Source organism: Coregonus clupeaformis, chromosome 10, assembly GCF_020615455.1.
Source record: "Coregonus clupeaformis isolate EN_2021a chromosome 10, ASM2061545v1, whole genome shotgun sequence".
Taxonomy (NCBI): Eukaryota; Metazoa; Chordata; class Actinopteri; order Salmoniformes; family Salmonidae; genus Coregonus; species Coregonus clupeaformis.
Window position 1 is genome coordinate 64,210,557 of NC_059201.1, and position 23,453 is coordinate 64,234,009.

Consider the following 23,453-nt stretch of genomic DNA (forward strand, 5'->3'; position numbering starts at 1 on the left):
ACTGGCTCCTTGTCTCAACCTGCTGTTATAATAACAGAGCAAAGCCATTAAGGGGCAGCGGAGAGTTTGTCCATTTGGAATGGGAGCGTTCACGTTGAGCGGCAAGAATCGGTGAGTCCATCCGTCCATCCATCTACTAAAGCCTCCATTTTACTGCCCCCTTGCCAAACACTTAAGTGGTTAATATACTCTTTCTGACTTGACCGCTCCAACTTTCTCTATATTTGACTCCTTTCACTAAGGCACAAAAAAATCTGCATGTTAAACCCCAGGTCTCCTGCGCGCTATAAGACTGTGTTCGCCTACTGAGCTTAGGGAGCTAACGTAAGTCTTGCAAGGTTCACCGAACCACCTCCGTAAAACAAGTGAACAATAGCGCTGTAGCCTGCTCTATTGACCAATTTAGTTATGTGGTTATAAATGCATAATTAGCACAACATCCTTATTGGCTGGTCCTGTCAACTGCACCCAGGTCAGCTGTAAAGGGGTGTTGCACTATGAGCCTCTCGAATAGGACACTAATTGGGCTATGATGATGGAGCTGGATGACTACTGAACTCTATCTACCCTGTCCCTATGGAACTCCACTCCTAACACACTATACCAAATAAGGCTCAGGAAACCCTGAAGGAGAGGGGGCACAATATCTCAGCTCTTTTTTAAGCCTGCTCCTCTTTTACGATGTGTGGCTGACATGGGCTCAAACCTGGGTTTAAATGCTATTTGAGCATTTGCTTTAGGCCGTGGGTGGGTTTGATGGTTGGGTTTGACATTTTGGGACTGTTCTATTGGTGCCCTTGAGCTAGGCAAGCTCAATCAGCACAGCTTAATGTTTGAATTGATTTCGAATAGTATTTGAACCCAGGACGACTTGGATCAGGGTAGGAGGGGGTTAGAAGGGGGGAATGTCCCAGCAACCAGTGACCCCCTTGAGGAGCTGCCCCCTGTCCCCCTCTCCTCTGAGATCAGGACAGGGGGAGGAGGAGGTGAGAAACTGAACACCGCAGGAGCGAGGGTAAAAATAGAGCTTGTGTCCCGGGGCGCGGTCTCTCCAAGCCTCCAGACGTGTCCTACACCACATTACATACAGCAGGAGGAGGAAGGAAAACACTACGGCGGTGGGATGGAAGTACAAGGTCGGGCTAATTCAAACCTGGGTTCAAATACTACTTGAAACTTTTTCAAATACATTGAGCTTTTGCTTTAGCCTGCCTAGACTGCCAGGTAGGTGGGGCTTGCAGTTTTGTGACTAATCTGTTGGGCCATTAAGCTACAGGCAAGCACAGATGATTTGTTCGAAATGATTTTGAATAGTATTTGAACCCAGGTCTGGTTTAGAATTGACTTATTAGCGGCCTTGGTGGCTGGGTCTTATCGGGGGTTGTTACTAATGATGGCTGTGTTCTTGACCCTGTTGGAGGTCGAGGACAGTGACAGTCACACTGTGGATTCTATAGTCTGACCTAATGACCACTGTGATGTAAGGGGCGGAGTCAGGCAGATTCTGCACATGTACAACATTGTTTCCGGCAAACAACTTGAAACAAAAGTACAGCCAATTGGGCAATAACAAGTGGCACTGGTTTGATGCAAACTCTGTTTAAGTGCCATCCAGTCCCAGTTAAAACACTGTAACTATCCTTTTTCATTTCCTTTGGATATCTGGATTCGGTGCAAATCCGCCTATTCGTGGCCATCCAAACCGTTGCATACATCACATGTTAAGATTCAGCTGTAGGCTATAGCCTTTTCCATGGCATTAATTAATTCTAATACAAAACATTACCACATTTTTGTGAATCATTACACACCCACACAGTATACCCATAATCTGTGTCATCACAAACTAGACTCATAATACCTTTATCTGACTCAATCACAGGGATTATTATATTTCATTGAATCGTTGCCAGGCTCTGATATTTTAAAATGTTATCAACGTTCACAAACACTATTTGACTAACATATCATATAACATGCATCCTATATCATAGAGGTGTTGATATGTAGCCTACCCACTTCTCTGACAGCCCAGACATCATTTATTTGTCCTGTGTTTTATGGTATTAGGCCTATTAACACAGTACAGTGCCATATTACAGTCGTGGTCAAAAGTTTTGAGAATGACACAAATACTAATTTTCACAAAGTCTGCTGCCTCAGTTTTGATGATGGCAATTTGCATATACTACAGAATGTTATGAAGAGTGACCAGATGAATTGCAATTAATTGCAAAGTCCCTCTTTGCCATGAAAATGAACTTAATCCCCAAAAAAACATTTCCACTGCATTTCAGCTTCAGCTGCGGGATCGGGGCACCACCAGTGCAGAGCTTGCTCAGGAATGGTAGCAGGCAGGAGTGAGTGCATCTGCACACACAGTGAGGCAAAGACTTTTGGAGGATGGCCTGGTGTCAAGAAGGGCAGCGAGGAAGCCACTTCTCTCCAGGAAAAACATCAGGGACAGACAGATATTCTGCAAAAGGTACAGGGATTGGACTGCTGAGGACTGGGGTAAAGTCATTTTCTCTGATGAATCCCCTTTCCGATTGTTTGGGGCATCCGGAAAAAAGCTTGTCCGGAGAAGACAAGGTGAGCGCTACCATCAGTCCTGTGTCATGCCAACAGTAAAGCATCCTGAGACCATTCATGTGTGGGGTTGCTTCTCAGCCAAAGAAGTGGGCTCACTCACAATTTTGCCTAAGAACACAGCCATGAATAAAGAATGGTACCAACACATCCTCCGAGAGCAACTTCTCCCAACCATCCAGAACAGTTTGGTGACGAACAATGCCTCTTCCAGCATGATGGAGCACCTTGCTATAAGGCAAAAGTGATAACTAAGTGGCTCGGGGAACAAAACGTCGAAATTTTGGGTCCATGGCTAGGAAACTCCCCAGACCTTAATCCCATTGAGAACTTGTGGTCAATCCTCAAGAGGCGGGTGGACAAACAAAACCCCACAAATTCTGACAAACTCCAAGCATTGATTATGCAAGAATGGGCTGCCATCAGTCAGGATGTGGCCCAGAAGTTAATTGACAGCATGCCAGGGTGGATTGCAGAAGTCTTGAAAAAGAAGGGTCAACACTGCAAATATTGACTCTTTGCATAAACTTAATGTAATTGTCAATAAAAGCCTTTGACACTTATGGAATGCTTGTAATTATACTTCAGTATACCATAGTAACATCTGACAAAAATATCTCATAACACTGAAGCAGCGAACTTAGTGAAGCCCAATACTTGTGTCATTCTCAAAACTTTTGACCACGACTGTACTCTCTGTCTTGGATCATAGGTGGGATAACTGAAGCTTATTCAAGAAGTGTTATTATAATAAATAGTTTTACTCTTTCTTATAGTAGGCCCACATTGTTTGGTTATTTTAGTCCAAATTTGCATTCCTATTGTGCAGAAATGTGTGTGCCCCCCCCTCCCCCCCTGCAATCCCCTGGTGTACGGTTTCGATTGAACAGGGTGATGGAGCTTGGAGGGGGTGGTTGTTTTATTAGCTTGTGTAGTGAATGTCGGGTGACATTCCTGACATGCCAGCTCATCTTATTTTACGAAAGAGTGCGTCTCGCATTGAGAGAACAATTGAGCCAATAAGACAGAAGAATAAAATGTCTTGCTGGTCGTTATTCGCCATTTCATATTCCAGTGGCCCACACAAAAAATTATTGGCTAACTTTGACCGCTGCTACTCTTCAATGTATTTGTAAAACATACAATAAACAAAAGTTTTATTTTTTTAAATATATATTTATATACAGTGGGGAGAACAAGTATTTGATACACTGCCGATTTTGCAGGTTTTCCGACTTACAAAGCATGTAGAGGTCTGTAATTTTTTATCATAGGTACACTTAAACTGTGAGAGACGGAATCTAAAACAAAAATCCAGAAAATCACATTGTATGATTTTTAAGTAATTCATTTGCATTTTATTGCATGATATAAGTATTTGATCACCTACCAACCAGTAAGAATTCCGGCTCTCACAGACCTATTAGTTTTTCTTTAAGAAGCCCTCCTGTTCTCCACTCATTACCTGTATAAACTGCACCTGTTTGAACTTGTTACCTGTATAAAAGACACCTGTCCACACACTCAATCAAACAGACTACAACATCTCCACAATGGCCAAGACCAGAGAGCTGTGTAAGGACATCAGGGATAAAATTGTAGACCTGTACAAGGCTGGGATGGGCTACAGGACAATAGGCAAGCAGCTTGGTGAGAAGGCAACAACTGTTGGCGCAATTATTAGAAAATGGAAGAAGTTCAAGATGACGGTCAATCACCCTCGGTCTGGGGCTCCATGCAAGATCTCACCTCGTGGGGCATCAATGATCATGAGGAAGGTGAGGGATCAGCCCAGAACTACACGGCAGGACCTGGTCAATGACCTGAAGAGAGCTGGGACCACAGTCTCAAAGAAAACCATTAGTAACACACTACGCCGTCATGGATTCAAATCCTGCAGCGCACGCAAGGTCCCCCTGCTCAAGCCAGTGCATGTCCAGGCCCGTCTGAAGTTTGCCAATGACCATCTGGATGATCCAGAGGAGGAATGGGAGAAGATCATGTGGTCTGATGAGACAAAAATAGAGCTTCTTGGTCTAAAGTCCACTCGCTGTGTTTGGAGGAAGAAGAAGGATGAGTACAACCCCAAGAACACCATCCCAACTGTGAAGCATGGAGGTGGAAACATCATTATTTGGGGATGCTTTTCTGCAAAGGGGACAGGACGACTGCACCGTATTGAGGGGAGGATGGATGGGGCCATGTATCGCGAGATCTTGGCCAACAACCTCCTTCCCTCAGAAAGAGCATTGAAGATGGGTCGTGGCTGGGTCTTCCAGCATGACAACGACCCGAAACACACAGCCAGGGCAACTAAGGAGTGGCTCCGTAAGAAGCATCTCAAGGTCCTGGAATGGCCTAGCCAGTCTCCAGACCTGAACCCAATAGAAAATCTTTGTGGAGGGAGCTGAAAGTCCGTATTTCCCATTGACAGCCCCGAAACCTGAAGGATCTGGAGAAGGTCTGTATGGAGGAGTGGGCCAAAATCCCTGCTGCAGTGTGTGCAAACCTGGTCAAGACCTAAAGGAAACGTATGATCTCTGTAATTGCAAACAAAGGTTTCTGTACCAAATATTAAGTTCTGCTTTTCTGATGTATCAAATACTTAGGTCATGCAATAAAATGCAAATTAATTACTTAAAAATCATACAATGTGATTTTCTGGAGTTTTGTTTTAGATTCCGTCTGTAGCATTGAATACAAGGGAAGTCAGCGAGCATTTGGTCTCCCTTGATAAAAAAAAAAAAAGTATAAAATAATAGCCAATCAGCCTTGATCTAAACTGAGTGAGCTCAACTGTGAATGGTCCTGGGCACCAAAAAAAAAGTGTAACCGGAAGCCAGCTTGGATTTGGCAGCACTCCTATCACAGAGAAATACCTTGAATTGTTGCATCTCCTTGTGTTGTTGTCCTCAGGTCTAGCTAAAATTGGCCCTTTCCTAAATTAGCCATGGATGGAGATAGGTATTTGGACTTGGGGTTTTACTGAATTTTCCACACTGGCCAATGATTATAACAGCGATTCTGATCTAACCATAAAATACATTGTGCCCCTACACTGAGAGGATGGAAGTTCAATATGTAGCTGGATGTAGAAGGCTAATGTTAACTAGCTAACATTGCCCATGAAAGGAAGTTAGGCTAGGAGCAAGCATTTTAGCCAGGTAGCCTAGGACAACAACAAATATAACCCTGTACTGTATGACAGAGTGATAGACCGTTTGTCAATATGAGAGAGAGGAGGCTGGCATTGGCATTTCTCTACAGGTAGGGTGAGTCAACATGTTTTTTCTACTTGCTCAACACAAATCAGAAACATGGACAGCCACATATTTAGCTTACTTTGATTGGACTAAATTGTTTTTGGTGTCTTTTAGTTGTCACTGTATTATACTAAGCATAATAATGGGTGATTTGATGATGTTGAAATGGTGCTGGAATAGTGGAGGCAGCTCCTATTTTCTTTGGGACTTTCAGTAACTCCCTGGTTCTAAATCAATAGCCGAAAATGTCGGAAACATTAACTTTCTTGACCATGCAGTAGGTCATGTAAGTGTGTGTTACATGCAATATGCTTTGTAGACTTCACCAGACAGAGGTTGCGCTTCGGTTTTGTAATGAAACAAAGGTGTGGTTGAATTTATTCGGCCACTGTGTCTTCTTATTGTCTCGGCCTTTAGGCCTATATATCACGAAGGCAAGGCATATGAATTAACAGGTTATAGAGCAAACAACTCAATTATCACAACACACAGGTTGTAATTTGGCTTTTTTCTGGATTGGCTTCCCCGGTGATTTTTACCCACGCACATCTACTGGACACCACAGCAGGCTGCATCTACTGATTAGATTGATATGCATAGCCTACCATCGAATTCGTGTCAGTTGTTTAGGCCTAATGCAAATAGGTCCGCAACGTCAACAGGAAAAAAGCTAACTTGATTTTTAAAGCACTATGCTTATTACGGCCAAAATACATATCCAGTTAAACGTTGCACAACGCACAGTTGCTGCGGACCCAACAGGACCCTGCTTTTCGTTTTGTGTTTTGACTACGCCTCAATACAACCATAAGAGGAAGACTCTCTCACTGTTTAAAAATATCACCTTGTAAACATGATAAGCTTTCTACAGTTGTAGGCCGACTGAAGTGGGCTGTTGGTTCGGCGCATTTTTGTATCCGCGCCGGAACACGCAAATCCAGCGCATTTCAGCGCCCATCTATCACTCACCTACTTCAGGCTAGAATGTCAACCAATAACATCGTTTGCGATCCTTGTAAAAGGATTTGGAAATGCTGACCCGAGACAAGAAGTCTCGAATCAGTTCCTTAGCCGACTATAAATAGCCCTGTCCCCATCCTTCTAAAGGCCTGCTTGCGCTCCAAGAGGGGACCACAGCTGCAATTTCCGTATTGCCCTAAGAAAGTTAAAGAACTTCCAAAGCGTCATCTGATCTGCCCTGTGACATCACGACCCGGTCATAAATAAGAGAGGGACTTTGAGCATGGTTCAGGACCACTCTTTCTTGGGACTCCGGCTTCTTTAGTCTTCTTTCTTTTTGCCCCGTGTCAACTCCTTCATCTCCATAATGGTGTGTACTTTTGGATTTACCACTGCCTGAAGTGATTTTCAGATGCTTATTTTTGTGCCTATCAATTTGTGTGGCTTTGGGGCTATTGGATTATCTAAAAGCCTGACCTTGCTACAGAACTACCGTGGGTGCATCTGTGTGATTTGGTATAGAGATTGGATATCAAGACTTGGGTGGTTCACTTCTTTGTTAACAAAATAAGCCTCTGTTGTACTCAATTTTTTGGGAAGAAACCAAGGAGGACCTAATTAGATTAGAGCTTCTCATTTGACTCCACAAAGACACCGTGGAATATATCCCAAATCATTACAAGCACTTCATCTAGCCATCATCACACTAGCTAGTGTAATTTCTCACCTAGTGTCTAATTCATGTATTGTTCTATATCTAGAATGTAGACCTTCTATATACCTGTATTTCTATGTTTTTATGTGGAGCGCCTGCATCACTTTGAGATGAGTCTCTGTATCACCATGGTGCCAGCGACGTGTTGGTACTTCTGAGAATGGCAGGATGCCCATGGTGGTGGATTGGTTATAACAGGTCCCAGATCAGGTCTTAGGGACTCATCCTTCTCTTGTTATGGTGTGTGCGTCTTTAATAGGCTGATGCTGCTCCTGCTGAGGCACCCGCCGCCTCTTTCACGGCGGACCAGATCGAGGGTAAGTTAATTGTGTGTGTGTGTGTGTGTGGAGAGAAGTGTGTTGAGTTTCTTAGGGCCCTCCTCTTTGTTCTGTCGTATCTTCTCTAAGCGAGGACTCTGTAGGACTAGGTGAGGACTCTGTAGGACTAGGTGAGGACTCTGTAGGACTAGGTGAGGACTCTGTAGGACTAGGTGAGGACTCTGTAGGACTAGGTGAGGACTCTGTAGGACTAGGTGAGGACTCTGTAGGACTAGGTGAGGACTCTGTAGGACTAGGTGAGGACTCTGTAGGACTAGGTGAGGACTCTGTAGGACTAGGTGAGGACTCTGTAGGACTAGGTGAGGACTCTGTAGGACTAGGTGAGGACTCTGTAGGACTAGGTGAGGACTCTATAGGACTAGGTGAGGACTCTGTAGGACTAGGCGAGGACTCTGTAGGACTAGGCGAGGACTCTGTAGGATTAGGCGAGGACTCGGTGTAGGACTAGCTGAGGACTCAGTGTAGGACCAGGTGAGGACTCAGTTTAGGACCAGGTGAGGACCAGGTTCTTTACAGATAGCTCAGTGATAAAGCATGTCCCCTGTGTTTTACAAAGTAGCACTCACCAAGTTCAATAGGCAAAATGATACTCAGTCAAATAGGTCAAGTGGCCCCCAGAATAAGTTCCCCTGTGGACTAGTTTTTCTGGAGGCTTTAGTTAGGCTCTAAAAGTAGAATCGTATGATCTGCACGGTTTCTGCATCATGAGGTCCCCTCTGTGTGGGTGATAAGTCACTGATAAGTGGGTGAAAATGACCTAAATTGTGTCCACTCGTTTTGGAGCCCATGGCCTTGACAACACAAGTGCAGAATAACCCAGGGTCTTGTTCAGCTGTCCAGAGGAGATTAGTGTCCCTGCTTCTATTCTGAGCAGCACTGTCTTGTTCTTTTAAAAGACGTCCTTCAGAATGGCTGTTGTTTTGTGTAGAGCTAGTTGGTTTGTAGAACAAGTGCCAATTGGTGTGTAGAACTAGTGGCAGTTGGTGTGTAGAACTAGTGGCAGTTGGTGTGTAGAACTAGTGGCAGTTGGTGTGTAGAACTAGTGGCAGTTGGTGTGTAGAACTAGTGCCAGTTGGTGTGTAGAACTAGTGCCAGTTGGTGTGTAGAACTAACTAGTGGTAACTGGCCAGAATAGGGTGAGCTGGAAATGAACTATTGAGGCCATTTACTCCACTAGGTGCTAAAAGGAATGTCACGTCAGTCAATGGCAGTCCAGTGGTATGTACAACCTCCTATATTGGACCCATCATTAACACACTGTTCTTAGGACTATATACAATTCCTGTATGTCATATTGTACAATACAATTATTGTATAGGTGTTATTTTATCAGACAAGTCGCTATTAGAAAAAATTGGTAACACTTTATATCAACTTTCATAAATGAGCATTAATAAACAAATACATTTTTTCATTATTTGTAAACATTTATAATGTAATAAAAGTTATTATAAAGTGTTTCCTAAAGAATCCACTGCTTCTGCATACTCTAGACTAGAGCACCTGCTATTGGCTGGAGGAGCAGCTAGGCTAGGTGCTGCAGGAACGCAGGCGGGCCCAATGCTAGCGTGTGTTGATTACTCCGGAGTCAGCATTCTTATGTTTAACCCGAGCCTGGCAGGCGGAGCAGACCGTGCCCGTATACGGCATGGGTTACTTTCTTAGGGCGTATCGATTGTCAGTCGGTGGTTCTAAATGCCAAACGCCAGCGGGCCTTGTAGGAGGGAGTGAGGGAGGGGGTGGAGGGGGGGCAGCTGCTGCCGTTCGGAAATCACATAAGTCCATTAATCTGTTGGATCACTTTCAATTGGGATTCTCAGTGGAGTCCATAGAAATAGCGAGCCCTTATAGTGACCCGCCAGCCATCCTCCCTTACTGCACCTCTACAGTACACAGCTGTTGGTTGATAATGAGTCAGGGGACAATGAGGGAGGAATCGAGCGTTCTTCATCTTTGAATCTGCTGCACAGCAACATGAGACATGTAGCTCCTCCCCATTCTCCAGTGCTGCAGTTAGAATTAACTTTTACCAGAACGGTGAACAATGTGTCATTGATTGCGTGTAGTTTTATTAGAAGTATTGAACAAATATTTGGTTCATAAAACAAAATGACTAATAACGACGGAGCTACTTTTCGTCCCTTTTAATAACTCAAATATTTTAACTTTGATTTATTGAAACATTTGAGTGTGAACAAGATAGTTGTCAGGTTACTGTACGTTTGTGCACACTTTATGCTTGTCTTCATCCAACTCATCGTAACTTCTGCGTTTCCCTCGTCCTTCCAGACTTCAAAGAGGCTTTCGGGCTCTTCGACAGAGTCGGTGATAGCATGGTTGGATACAACCAGGTGGCTGACATCATGCGCGCCCTGGGACAGAACCCCCAGAACAAGGAGGTTGCAGTGATCCTGGGAAAACCATCCCCCGAAGGTGAGACCACCCGTACTCCTATAGGGATAGGTTGTGAGAACATCGCAAAAGCTGTGAGAATGTTGTGAGAACGTCATGATACGTTCAGGTAGAAATGTAGTATGAAGACCAAACAGGCCTCTCTATCCCTGTAGAATAAGTAATGACGTCTGTTCTAGTCATGACATTTCTATCTGCAAAGTCCTACATACGTTTGCTCTACTGAACGTGGCCCCGAGGATGGAATAGTCCCAAAAGTGTAAACCCCGCCCCAATCTGGGCCTCCAGGTGGGCTTGATCAAACACTACACGTATTTGAAAGAAAACAAATACTGTTTGAACCCACATCTGGTAGCGATATGAATGTTCATTTTGTGGTCTGGTTGTCAAGGGTGATTATATAAAATAACAATGAGGTAACGACCGTCACTAGCAAGACACTGTTTGTCATTGACGTGGTGTGCACGATGTGATCGTATCAAAACCAGCAGTGGAAGGCTACAGATGGACCACCATACCGTGTGTGACTAACGTCCATCTCTTCTCCTTCGTTGAGTCAGATATGGCCAACAAGAGGCTGGCCTTCGCCGATTTCCTGCCCATGCTGGAAAAAGCCGATAAATTGGTGAAGGGTACACTTGATGACTACGTTGAGGGTCTCCGTGTCTTCGACAAGGAGGGCAACGGCACCGTGATGGGGGCTGAGCTGCGCATCGTGCTGGGGACACTGGGTGAGTGGAGTCGATACATTTAGACCCGTTACAGTACAGCACTGACTGGGCAGTGGGTTAGCCAGCTAAAAAGTCTGGTTGGCTGGGTGAAATCAATCCCCTAGCCCCCCTACACCCTAGGTACACTACTGCCATATTGCTTACACCTGTCTAACCGTCTCAGATCTACACAAGTGCTTAGGGTGTAGGGTGTATTGGGGGTTGATTTTGGATTCAGGATGTGTGTGTGTTCCTGACTGGCTCGTTGTTGGTCCCTTTTAGGTGAGAAGATGTCTGAGGCCGAGATTGATTCCCTCCTTATAGGTCAGGAGGACGAGAATGGCAGCATCAACTATGAGGGCAAGTCTTTTTCAACCTCTAAAGAGCAAATATCCTGGATCCTGCACAGATCATGTCACAGACTGTTTTAATAACAGTATCATTCAAATATTTGTACTTTTATTTTAATCATATTTATATTTATCAAATTGATTTTTATCAAATGTATTTGTATCAAATGATTTTATAATAGTTTTTATAATTTTCTAAATGATTGTTTTATTTAGATCTCTTGCTCCTGTACTTATGCGTCCTCTCTGTTCTCCCCCCAGCATTCGTCAAGCACGTCCTGTCTGTGTAAGATAGTGCTGCGGCAACCAAAGCCTATCTATCTCCCAGACCCCATGGTGTCAGGACTGTTTTTCTAAAGACCAACCTAGGAAAGAAAAGGACTATAATGGGATGTCGAAAAGCCATTCTGTGTTTTTTTTCTTTTTGTCCGTCAACTTTTCAACTCCTCTCTACGGAAGTTACCTCTCCGCTGTCAATGACGACCCTCTCCTCACCTCCACCTGGGGCATGTCTCTCCACTTGGGGTGGGACGGTGACCACTCATCAAGTGGGGATTGTACCCTCTGCCCCGCCCACCTCATGACGTCATCATCTTGCTGGCAATGCCAAAGGCGCTGACTGGACAAGATTGTGGATTGGCCGCCAAACCCCTCCCCCCTTTCCCTCAAAGTTATATTTATTTTCACTCTGTCGTTTCAGAATAAACTTTTCCAAAAGTACATCCCCCACCCGGCTTGATTCTTGGTCTTCTTCATTGAGTTTGTGACAATGTACTATTTTAGAGGTGTGGTCCTCTGTAGCTCAGCTGGTAGAGCACGGCGCTTGTAACGCCAAGGTAGTGGGTTCGATTCCCGGGACCACCCATACACAAAAATGTATGCACGCATGACTGTAAGTCGCTTTGGATAAAAGCGTCTGCAAAATGGCATATTATATTATAGAGGTGTCATCCATGAAAGGATAAGACAGGAATATTAAGGTGGATATATCCTCGGTCTAAAGAAGTGTACAAATACACCTTCAATTAAATAAAACTATCAGATACCATAGCATATTTTTTCATAAACATGTAGTTATATTAAACATTTCAATATTTAGGTAACGTGAACAACTGTCACCTGTCTACTGAAAGAACACACTTTGCTGAATCTCTACAGTTACATGTTGCAATGGTAAGTTAAAGGCCCAATGCAACCGCTTTTACTGTTTTCAATGGGGGGCTGAAAACTAGCATTTATTGGCAGAGAGTTTTGGAACTCTGTTACTGGTTTATTAACTCTTTTACCGCCTGGTGATGTCACCTGGAAGGCCAAAACTCCACCCCACCAAAACAGGCTGAAATTTAAGGCAGTCTTTTCAAACAGCTCTTACACTAACAGTGCATTATCATAATTTTAACAATGTCATAGTATTATACCAACCTCATAGTGTGGAAATATATAATAACAGGAAAATCACGTTTATGACTGCACTGGGCCTTTAATGGGATCAAAATAGTAAGGCTGAAGACATCAAATCAAATTGTATTGGTCATATACATGTGTTTAGCAGATGTTATTGTGGGTGTAGCGAAATGCTTGTGCTTCTAGCTCCGACAGTGCAGTAATATCTAACAGGTAATATCTAACAATTTCACAACATATACCCAATACACACAAATCTAAGTAAGGAATGAATTAAGAATATATACATATATGGACGAGCGATGTCAGAGCGGCATGGACTAAGATACAGTAGAATAGTATAGAATACAGGATATACATATGAGATGAGTAATGCAAGATATGTAAACATTATTAAAGTGGCTAGTGTTCCATTTCTTAAAGTGGCCAGTGATTTCTAGTCTATGTCTATAGGCAGCAGCCTCTAATATGCTAGTTATGGCTGTTTAACAGTCGGATGGCCTTCAGATAGATGCTGTTTTTCAGTCTCTCTGTCCCAGCTTTGATGCACCTGTACTGACCTCACCTCCTGGATGGTAGCGGGGTGAACAGGCAGTGGCTCGGGTGGTTGATGTCTTTGATGATCTTTTTGGCCTTCCTGTGACATCGGGTGCTGTAGGTGTCCTGGAGGGCGGGTAGTTTGCTCCCGGTAATGTGTTGTGCAGACCGCACCACCCTCTGGAGAGCCTTGCGGTTGCGGGTGGTGCAGTTGCCGTACCAGGCGGTGATACAGCCTGACAGGATGCTCTCAATTGTGCATCTATAGAAGTTTGCCAAGCCAAATTTCTTTAGCCTCCTGAGGTTGAAGAGGCTCTGTTGCGCCTTCTTCACAACACTGTCTGTGTGGGTGGTCCATTTCAGTTTGTCAGTGATGTGTACTACAAGGAACTTGAAGCTTTTCACCTTCTCCACTGTGGTCCCGTCGATGTGGATGGGGGGTGCACCCTCTGCTGTTTCCTGAAGTCCACGATCATCTCTTTTGTTTTGTTGACGTTGAGTAAGAGGTTATTTTCCTGGCACCACACTCCCAGAGCCCTCACCTCCTCCCTGTAGGCTGTCTCGTCATTGTTGGTAATCAAGCCTACTACTGTTTTGTCGTCTGCAAACTTGATGATTGAGTTGGAGGCATGCTTGGCCACGCAGTCATGGGTGAACAGGGAGTACAGGAGTGGCCTGAGCACGCACCCTTGTGGGGCCCCAGTGTTGAGGATCAGCAAAGTGGAGGTGTTGTTTCCTACCTTCACCACCTGGGGGCGGCCTGTCAGGATGTCCAGGACCCAGTTGCACAGGGCGGGGTTCAGACCCAGGGCCTCGAGCTTAATGATGAGCTTGGAGTGTACTATGGTGTTGAATGCTCAGCTATAGTCAATGAACAGCATTCTTACATAGGTATTCCTCTTGTCCAGATGGGATAGGGCCATGTGCAGTGATGGCGATTGCATCATCTGTGGATCTATTGGGGCGGTAAGCAAATTGAAGTGGGTCTAGGGTGGCAGGTAAGGTAGAGGTGATATGATCCTTGACTAGTCTCTCAAAGCACTTCATGATGACAGAGGTGAGTGCTAGGGGGCAATAGTCATTCAGTTCAGCTACCCTTGCTTTCTTGGGTACAGGAACAATGGTGGCCATCTTGAAGCATGTGGGGACAGCAGACTGGGATAGGGAGAGATTGAATATGTCTATAAACACACCAGCCAGCTGGTTTGCGCATGCTCTGAGGACGCGGCTAGGGATGGCGTCTGGGCTGGCAACCTTGCGAGGGTTAACACGTTTCAATGTTTTACTCACGTCGGCCACGGAGAACGAGAGCTCACAGTCCTTGGTAGCGGGCCGCGTCGGAGGCACAGTGTTATCCTCAGAGTGGGCGAAGAAGGTGTTTAGCTTGGCCGGAAGCAAGTCGGTCTCGGCGACGTGGCTGCTTTTCGTTTTGTAGTCCATGATTGTCTGTAGACCCTGCCACATACGTCTCGTGTCTGAGCCGTTGAATGTATTACTTTTAATTACAAATAACTTTTCTTCCATCGACTTTTTGACACATTTTCAGAAACCCAAGGCTCCCATTTAGTATCTACCATGCTTGTATGACTGGTCCCTTACAGCCGTGCCATTTATCCATGTATGGGTATTGAAGTATCATAAAATAATACATCGAGAGTGGCTATATCATAAAGCATTTTTGTACTGCAGAAAATGTATGCTAGCCCACTTTAAAATCCACTATAAAACATTATATTCTCTCTTGGTACATACTTGCTGTTGAATGAAATGACCAATTCAAAAGGCTAGTTCGCAATCTCTGGATTACCCTGAGTATGAAGCATGAGCCACCCTAGTCATAGACTGTTCTCTCTGCTACCGCACGGCAAGCTGTACCGGAGCGCCAAGTCTAGGTCCAAAAGGCTTCTTAACAGTTTCTACCCCCAAGCCATAAAACTGCTGAACAGTTAATAAAATGGCTACCCGGACTATTTGCATTGACCCCCACTTTTTTACGCTGCTGCTACTTGCTGTTTATTATCTATGCATAGTCACTTTACCCCTATTGTTGATGATCACAAGTTTACTGGAGAACGGAGACCAAGTAGAGACTTTTGGACAAGGTGGATAATTGTATAATATAAGGCAGTTTATTCAGAGGTAAAGATATCTGAGAATAGCGTGCACGGACCCGTTCGTCAACCTCGTAGGGAGATATCTGAGAGCGCGAGCCCCTAAACATTGTGTGCTGACATTTTATACAATAAAATAAAGTAGGTTGATTCTAGTAGTTCTGATCTTCTGATTGGTCCTGATGAGTTGGTCGAGGTCACCTCCATTGCATTGGCTCTGAGTCGGGTTCTCTGTCTTCAGATGTTCAGCCTAAGAGAAGGGGGTTTTTGTGTGTGTGTGTGCTTAACAATGATGATGTGTGTGTGTGTGTGTGTGCGTGTGTGTATGTGTGTGTGTGTGTGTGTGTGTGTGTGTATGTGTGTGTATGTTTAACAATGATGATGTGTGTGTGTGTGTGCGTGTGTGTATGTGTGTGTGTGTGTGTGTGTGTGTGTGTATGTGTGTGTATGTTTAACAATGATGATGTGTGTGTGTGTGTGTGTGTGTGTATATGTGTGTGTGTGTGGGGGGGTGTGTGTGTGTATGTCCTCAGAGCAAGAAGTCGTGAGTTGGGAGAACTGAGAGACCTATGGCGTGGGTGTTGTCCATAGCCACCTGCTGATAAGGCCGACAAGATAGAAGTCTTTGTGCATTGTATTAAATACAAAGGCCCAACACAAGATGGGTCATGCACAAGATTTTAGTCAGACCAAGCTATAACATTATATATTTACTACGACAAATCCCTCTCTTCACGTCTCCCCAGAGACGTGACCAAGTAACAGTAAAGAAGGAAAACTTAAGACGTGACACAAGCTAACAGTGTAATTGGCAAAATAGGGAAAACTTTATCAGAAGATAAAGTTTTACATTCCCCCCTCTTCACGTCTCACAAGAGACGTGACAAAAAGCTTAAATGCTGCAATTGGCAAAATAGGGAAAACTTTATCAGAAGATAAAGTTTTACATTCCCCCTCTTCACGTCTCACAAGAGACGTGACAAAAGCTTAAATGCTGCAATTGGCAAAATAGGGAAAACTTTATCAGAAGATAAAGTTTTACATTCCCCCTCTTCACGTCTCACAAGAGACGTGACAAAAGCTTAAATGCTATTCATCATCCAGATATCCTTGGTCAGCATCGTCAATAGCAAGCAAAGGAAACATCTGACCGTTATCTGCAGGATGTGGATCAATAGCGGTGGTTATAATCCTGGTTGTCAGCGTCCGTATGCATGGAATGCAACAGCATCCACAAAGCACTAGAATTGCAGCAAAATTGAGATGGATACAAGTATAGAAGAAACAAGCGTTTTATATTTACCAAACGCATCCATCCAAGAGTCCCACATTGAAGTGTCCACCCCTGAGTGGCTCTTCATCTTACCATTAAGAGTTCGTAACCCTTCCAGGGCAATTATCAAACTGCCATCTGTGGCTGTATTGTTGGGAATAAAGGTACAACATTGTTCACCAAACATAGCACATACTCCTCCTTTTTCAGCCAGGAGCATGTCGACAGCAATACGATTTTGGAAAGCCATGAGAGAGGTTGCAGCCAACTGGCCATGCACCGCCTCAAAACCTTGTTGTGTCCAATTGCCTAATTTTAACATTAATGTATGCAGTTAATTCTATCGACGTTTTTATTAATAGTACAACAGTCAGCACCCAAAAGGACGAGCCCCCAAAAACTGTACTCCATGTACCCATGTTCAAGGACAGTTTCACAGACAACAAAGAGAGAGTGTTCTTATCAGCCTGTTATGTGAAACAATCCATATCAGTACAGTGCTCCTCATTAATGCATTCCTTCCAAGCTATTCATCACATACAGATCCAAAAAATAAAACCCAACAATTTTATGGTGTCACTCTAAACAGAGTATAATCACCCTTAAGAATAACAGGATATGGAAATTAAATCACAACATTTAATGTTAATAGAAAATAAAAATAATAATTTTAACCCTCTATTCCTCCCCTACACCTAACATGTACTGAGTTGGCTACCAGCCACCCAGGAATCCTTTACCTTCACATCAGGAAGAATAAACAATCACAGTGGTTAGTAAAAACGTAAGGTAATAAATGAGCAAGAACTGAAAATAAATGCGTGTATGTATTTTACTAGGCAAAATATGGATCATCCAGCTTGGTCTCAGAGTCAGTAGCAGAGTCACCTGCATCATCCTGGGCCGGTAACAACAGCATCATACCTGACGCCTGCACCACTCCTACCACTGACCTCCTGAGACAAGGGACGATGCAAGCAGCACAACACATTAACAGCAAAAACACAATTACTAGGGTCAGAAATCCAGTAACCACCATAGAAGAGTACTCACCAAACCAGTCACTCAGCCAGGAAATAAGGCAACATCCACAAAGAACAAGTATACCCATAGAGGCCATAACTTCACCCAGAATAGTCACAACAATAGTTTTCCATTTACCAAATACGTTATCAAACCAACCGTTTATGGAGCTATCAATACCAGAGTTCTCAACCAGTTCGTTCGCCAGCGTGGTGATGGTCACTCAAGCGCTTTGGTCACGGGCCCGTCCGGTGCTATATTGTTGGAGATGAAAGTACAACACATATATCCAAACAGAACACAAACCCCGTCCCGCTCAGCCAAAAGCATATCTAAAGCTATTCTATTCTGCCATGTCATTAAGCTAGTTGCCGCTGTCTGCTCAGCTAATCCCTTTATTGCATCACGAGTGTGGTTTATAAATATTTTGCTGGTTATATTAAATATAATTTATCCAATCTACATTTTTATTAATTGTTGACCACCAGAAAATACTTGATTCAAACTCAGCTGCGATCTGATTGTGGATCCCATCAATATATATCCTTTCATCAAAGGATCCCGGGAGGAGGTCCTACTTTCTATGTGACAACTCACCAGTCTCTGACACGTTTGATTGTTTGCTTATGTAGGTGAGTTCACAATCAGTTATCACCACACATCCATCAGATGTCAGCACGGGTCTGGTTTTTTGGCTCCTATAATCCTCTGGCTGCAACAAAGAGGAGAGATTAATCATGGTCTCTTTTAGTTGTGATATTCTCTGTGTGGGAGCAGGAGCTAAGATGCCCTACCCTGTATCCTATCCTTACTAGTCCTAGAAAAACAATTTAGAATCCCCTGTGACTTCAAACTGAGGCAACCCAGGTCGGGATGATTTTGTTATCGGGGGAAACAGATAGTGCAAGTTACCATAAGACTCTTTCACCACATTCCCAGGTGGCTTGCATGGAGGAAAAACCTGACAGAGAGTTAAAGCCTGTCAAGGGGAACGGAGTAGTTGTTATCCCTGGTTTGGCTGTCCTACAGGCAAAACAGTCCTCTTTAGACATAGTTTTTTTCCGTATACTGAATCCATTCCAACCACAGGTTAAGATTTCTATACCCCGTTTCCACCTGTACTACTTCCTCCAGGTCCATAGTTTTGCACTATCTTTATCACAGCCCCGGTCTCACTACCTCCCTCAGAGAGGTTTACTCTAGAATTTCCCCTTTCCCTACGTCTAGCTGTCTCCTATGCCTTTTCAACTTGTGTTAGGTTAACTACCACTTCTGGCTGAAACAGGAGGGTCCGTGTGTGTTAGGAATATGGCCCCCACAATCAGACAGCTACCTACCGTCGGGAGACCTGTGAATCCCCACCCTTGCCCTGAGAACATGTCAGATGCCAGAGGCCAACCCATTGCTTTACCTTCTATCGAACTCACACAGGGATGATCAGACAGGGTAAGGGAATCTTCGTTAAGGAGGCAACCCCCCGAACCATAGTGGTGATCGGATCTTTCTCCTAACTCTGTGTTTGTTCGTCAGGTGTAGCTGGTTTTGTACAGTGTGTGACATGCACCCAGATGGATCTCTCAGCTATTCTGCTGGCAAAGGCAGTACTTGGTAGGGCCCTTCCCGCCAGGCCTGATTCAGTCTCCTGGTTAGATAGAGTGGGTCACCTTCTCCTTTAGTTCACCTGTGGGGCACAAAACCTCTGACATACAGGTGTGGTTAATAAACTATCATACATGTTTTTTTTTTTAGTATTTTGTCCTCTCCTTCGTATATATTTAATATTTAATCCAACCATCCCCCTCTTTGACACATGATTTGGCCATGTGTCAATATTACCACCTACCTAAACAATCACTTTAGTTAATATTGGTATTTCATTATCCAATTGCCATTCCTCCACTCTCTCTTCTGTTATTTATGGTTCAAATCAAATATATTATTACCAAATTATAATATTCTTCACAATTTTCACAGTACTATAAATTACCCTCAACTTAGTAAAATAAACTATCTTAAAGTCTTCCTCTCATGCCTTTAGAATGTACTAGTGTGGATGATTAATTAACACCAGAATGTTAAAACAGAGTTCAGAGGCCATTGAAATCATTTAACGAACTGTTTAATCCCATAGTATACTAAACAATTACCATTATTCTAAATATTTCATAAATGTTAGTTATCCCAAGTGTTCATTAAGTCCTCATGACATTCATTCTCATAAGAAATCATATATACCCCAAACTCAGCCAAAACCTAAAAAATCCATAAAATTCACTGTGTGCACCTTTAAGACCTATAACCCTTGACCTGCTGAAAACCCTCAAATTGAAACAACAAGGCTTTATAAACATCATACTAGGTGTGTTGTTTTCTATTTGAAAACCCCAATTAAAAAACAACAACCAAATAGCCAGGTCATGAGGACTCCTGATTTCTCTCTTCCCCTTCTGCCTACAGTTTCTTAACTGGTGCCCTTTCCTTGCAGTAACTCCACGGTTCCTCACATTCTCTAGCAAAATGTCCCGTTTTGTCACAATTGTAACACTTCCTGTCACAGTTCCCTCAGCCAGAACCCAAAAGCAGACCAGGACAAGGAGAGTTGAACGAAGGTGAGGGTTTATTAGATACGACAAAAGGTGCAGTATAATCCAGGGACAGAGCGGGCGGCGTGGTTGAGTAGTTGGGGGTGCAGTCTGGGTCCAGTGATGGCTCGGCAGCCGCCGACCATCAGGCAGAGGTGGAGTGAAGGTTCCGGACGTGTGACTGCAGGTGGAACAAAAACGGAGGTAAGAACACAAAACTCAACAAAGTACAAAATAACAAAACTCACGCAAGATACTCTTGAACTGATACACAGTACACCTACTGTTCATGGCTAACGATCCGGCAGGAACTGGATGTTGGGCCAGAGCCTAAGAAAGGTGCTGATTAGGCCCAGGTGTGCAGATTGCTAATAGGAAGCAGGTGCGGAAACCAGAGCGCTCCCCGGAGCGTTCCCGAACCCTCGGGAAACTGGAGATTACGACCAGACCCCGACTCAGACAGCCGGGATCGTTACAGTACCCCCCCTCCGACGAACGCCACCGGGCGGACTCCCGGAGCGCCAGGATGGAGGCGGTAAAAGTCCCTGATGAGATCCGCATCTAGGACCTGTCGCCGCGGAATCCAACTCCTCTCCTCAGGACCATACCCCTCCCAGTCCACGAGATACTGGAAACCCCGGCCCCGCCGTCTGGAATCCATAATGCGACGCACCGTGTAGGCAGGACCACCTCCGATCATCCGAGGAGGAGGAGGAGGAGGCGGAGGAGGCAACAGAGGACTGAGGAAGACAGGCTTGAGGCAGGAGACATGAAAGGTGGGATGGACTCTGAGCGTCCTCGGTAGTTTGAGTCGCACTGCCACTGGATTGATCACCTTCTCCACCACAAACGGACCAATAAACTTCGGTAACAACTTCCTAGACTCAGTCCGTAACGGAAGATCCCGTGTGGCCAACCAAACCCTATCTCCGATGGTATAGGTGGGAGCGGGGATCCGGCGACGATTCGCCTGGAGCTGATACCGGTCCGAACCTCTAAGGAGTGCCTTTCTGGCCCGATGCCAGGTCCGGTGGCAACGCCGAATATGGGCCTGAACAGAAGGCACTGAGAGCTCCTTCTCCTGAGAAGGGAACAGGGGAGGTTGGTAGCCATACAGGCACTGGAAGGGAGACATCCCAGTGGCAGATGTAGGGAGAGTATTGTGGGCATACTCAACCCAAGGCAACTGAGAGGCCCAGGAGGTGGGGTTGGAAGAGACCAGACAGCGTAGCGTGGATTCCATCTTCTGGTTGGCTCTCTCCGCCTGACCATTGGATTGGGGGTGAAAACCAGATGTGAGACTGACTGTAGCTCCAATGGCCAAACAGAAGGACTTCCAGACAGCAGAGGTAAACTGAGGGCCACGGTCGGAAACGATATCACTGGGCAACCCGTGGACCCTGAAAACCTCCCTAACCAGGATCTCGGATGTCTCCGAGGCAGAGGGAAGCTTGGCAATAGGCACAAAGTGGGCGAACTTGCTGAATCTGTCCACGATAGTCAGAACGACCGTGTTCCCCTCAGAAGCGGGCAACCCCGTGACGAAGTCCAGGGCCAGATGCGACCATGGACGCCGGGGAATAGGAAGGGGATGAAGTAGTCCAGAGCTGGGCCGATTGGTACTCTTATTCTGCGCACACACTGGACAGGCAGCAACAAAACCCCGAGTATCCTCGGCCATGGCAGGCCACCAAAAAGCGTCTGCGAAGAAACGCCATAGTCCGAGCCACGCCGGGGTGACAAGCCATCTTGCTGGCGTGGGACCATTTGAGGACAGCAGGACGAACCGACTCAGGCACAAACAACCGACCGGGTGGACCGTTACCGGGACCGGGCTGAGTCCGAAGGGCCGCCAGCACCTCCTCCTCAATCTTCCACATCACTGCTCCCACGACGCAGTTCCGGGGGAGAATAGTCTCGGTCTTGGACCCACTCTCCTCCGTCTTGGAGAACATCCGGGACAAGGCGTCCGCCTTGCCGTTCTTAGATCCAGGTCGGAACGTCAGGGCAAACTTGAATCGTCCGAAAAACAACGCCCACCTGGCCTGACGGGAGTTGAGACGTTTAGCCGATTGCACGTAAGCAAGATTCTTGTGGTCAGTCCAGACAATAAACGGTTGCTCCGCCCCCTCCAACCAGTGGCGCCACTCCTCCAAGGCAAGTTTCACCGCGAGAAGCTCCCGGTTACCCACATCGTAATTCCTCTCTGCAGGCGAAAGGCGACGAGAGTAGTAGGCGCAGGGATGGAGTTTACTGTCCGTGGAGCATCGCTGCGACAGGATGGCGCCAACTCCCACATCCGACGCGTCCACTTCAACGACGAACTGACGGGCCGTGTCCGGTTGAGAGAGAATCGGTGCGTTGGTGAATCGCCTCTTCAAATCCAGAAACGCACGATCCGCCTCCGGATTCCACTTGAAGGTCCTGATACTGGAAGTCAAGGCAGTTAATGGAGCGGCCACACGGCTGTAATCCCGGATGAATCTGCGGTAGAAATTCGCAAACCCCAAAAATCTCTGGAGTTGCAATCTCGTACCGGGCTGGACCCATTCCAGAACCGCTCTAACCTTCTCCTGATCCATCCTAATCTCACCCCTGGAGATGATGTACCCGAGAAAGGATGTAGTGTGGGCGTGAAACTCGCACTTCTCGGCCTTCACGAACAGACGATTCTCCAACAATCGCTGCAGAACCTGCCGGACATGCTGGACGTGGTCGGAAGGTTCCTTCGAGAAGATCAGAATGTCATCCAGGTAAACAAACACGAAGAGACCGATCATATCTCTCAGGACGTCGTTCACCATACTCTGGAATACCGCTGGAGCATTGGTCAGTCCAAACGGCATCACCTGATACTCGAAGTGACCCATCGGTGTATTGAAACCCGTCAACCACTCGTCCCCCTCTCTGATCCGGACCAGGTGATACGCATTGCGTAGGTCTAGCTTGGTGAACACCGTAGCACCCTGTAAGGAGTCGAAGGCAGAACTCATCAAGGGCAGGGGATACTTGTTCTTGACCGTGATGTCATTCAACCCCCGATAATCAATACACGGTCGAAGAGAGCCATCCTTCTTTCCCACAAAGAAGAATCCTGCCCCCAGGGGGTGATGACGAGGGACGAACGAGACCAGCAGCTAGGGACTCCTTGATGTAGGTCTCCAACGCCTCACGTTCAGGTCGGGA

General features: G+C 45.4%; 1 protein-coding gene across 1 annotated transcript; it reads left to right on the forward strand.

The window, feature by feature from the left end:
- Positions 1–7,074: 7,074 nt before the first annotated feature.
- On the forward strand, positions 7,075–12,057 carry mylz3 (myosin, light polypeptide 3, skeletal muscle). The gene is made up of 6 exons (XM_041888916.2): positions 7,075–7,182; positions 7,787–7,844; positions 10,155–10,298; positions 10,838–11,008; positions 11,270–11,347; positions 11,599–12,057. The coding sequence occupies exons 1-6, from the start codon at positions 7,180–7,182 to the stop codon at positions 11,625–11,627; spliced, it is 483 nt and encodes a 160-aa protein (XP_041744850.1). The 5' UTR covers positions 7,075–7,179; the 3' UTR covers positions 11,628–12,057.
- Positions 12,058–23,453: the final 11,396 nt, after the last annotated feature.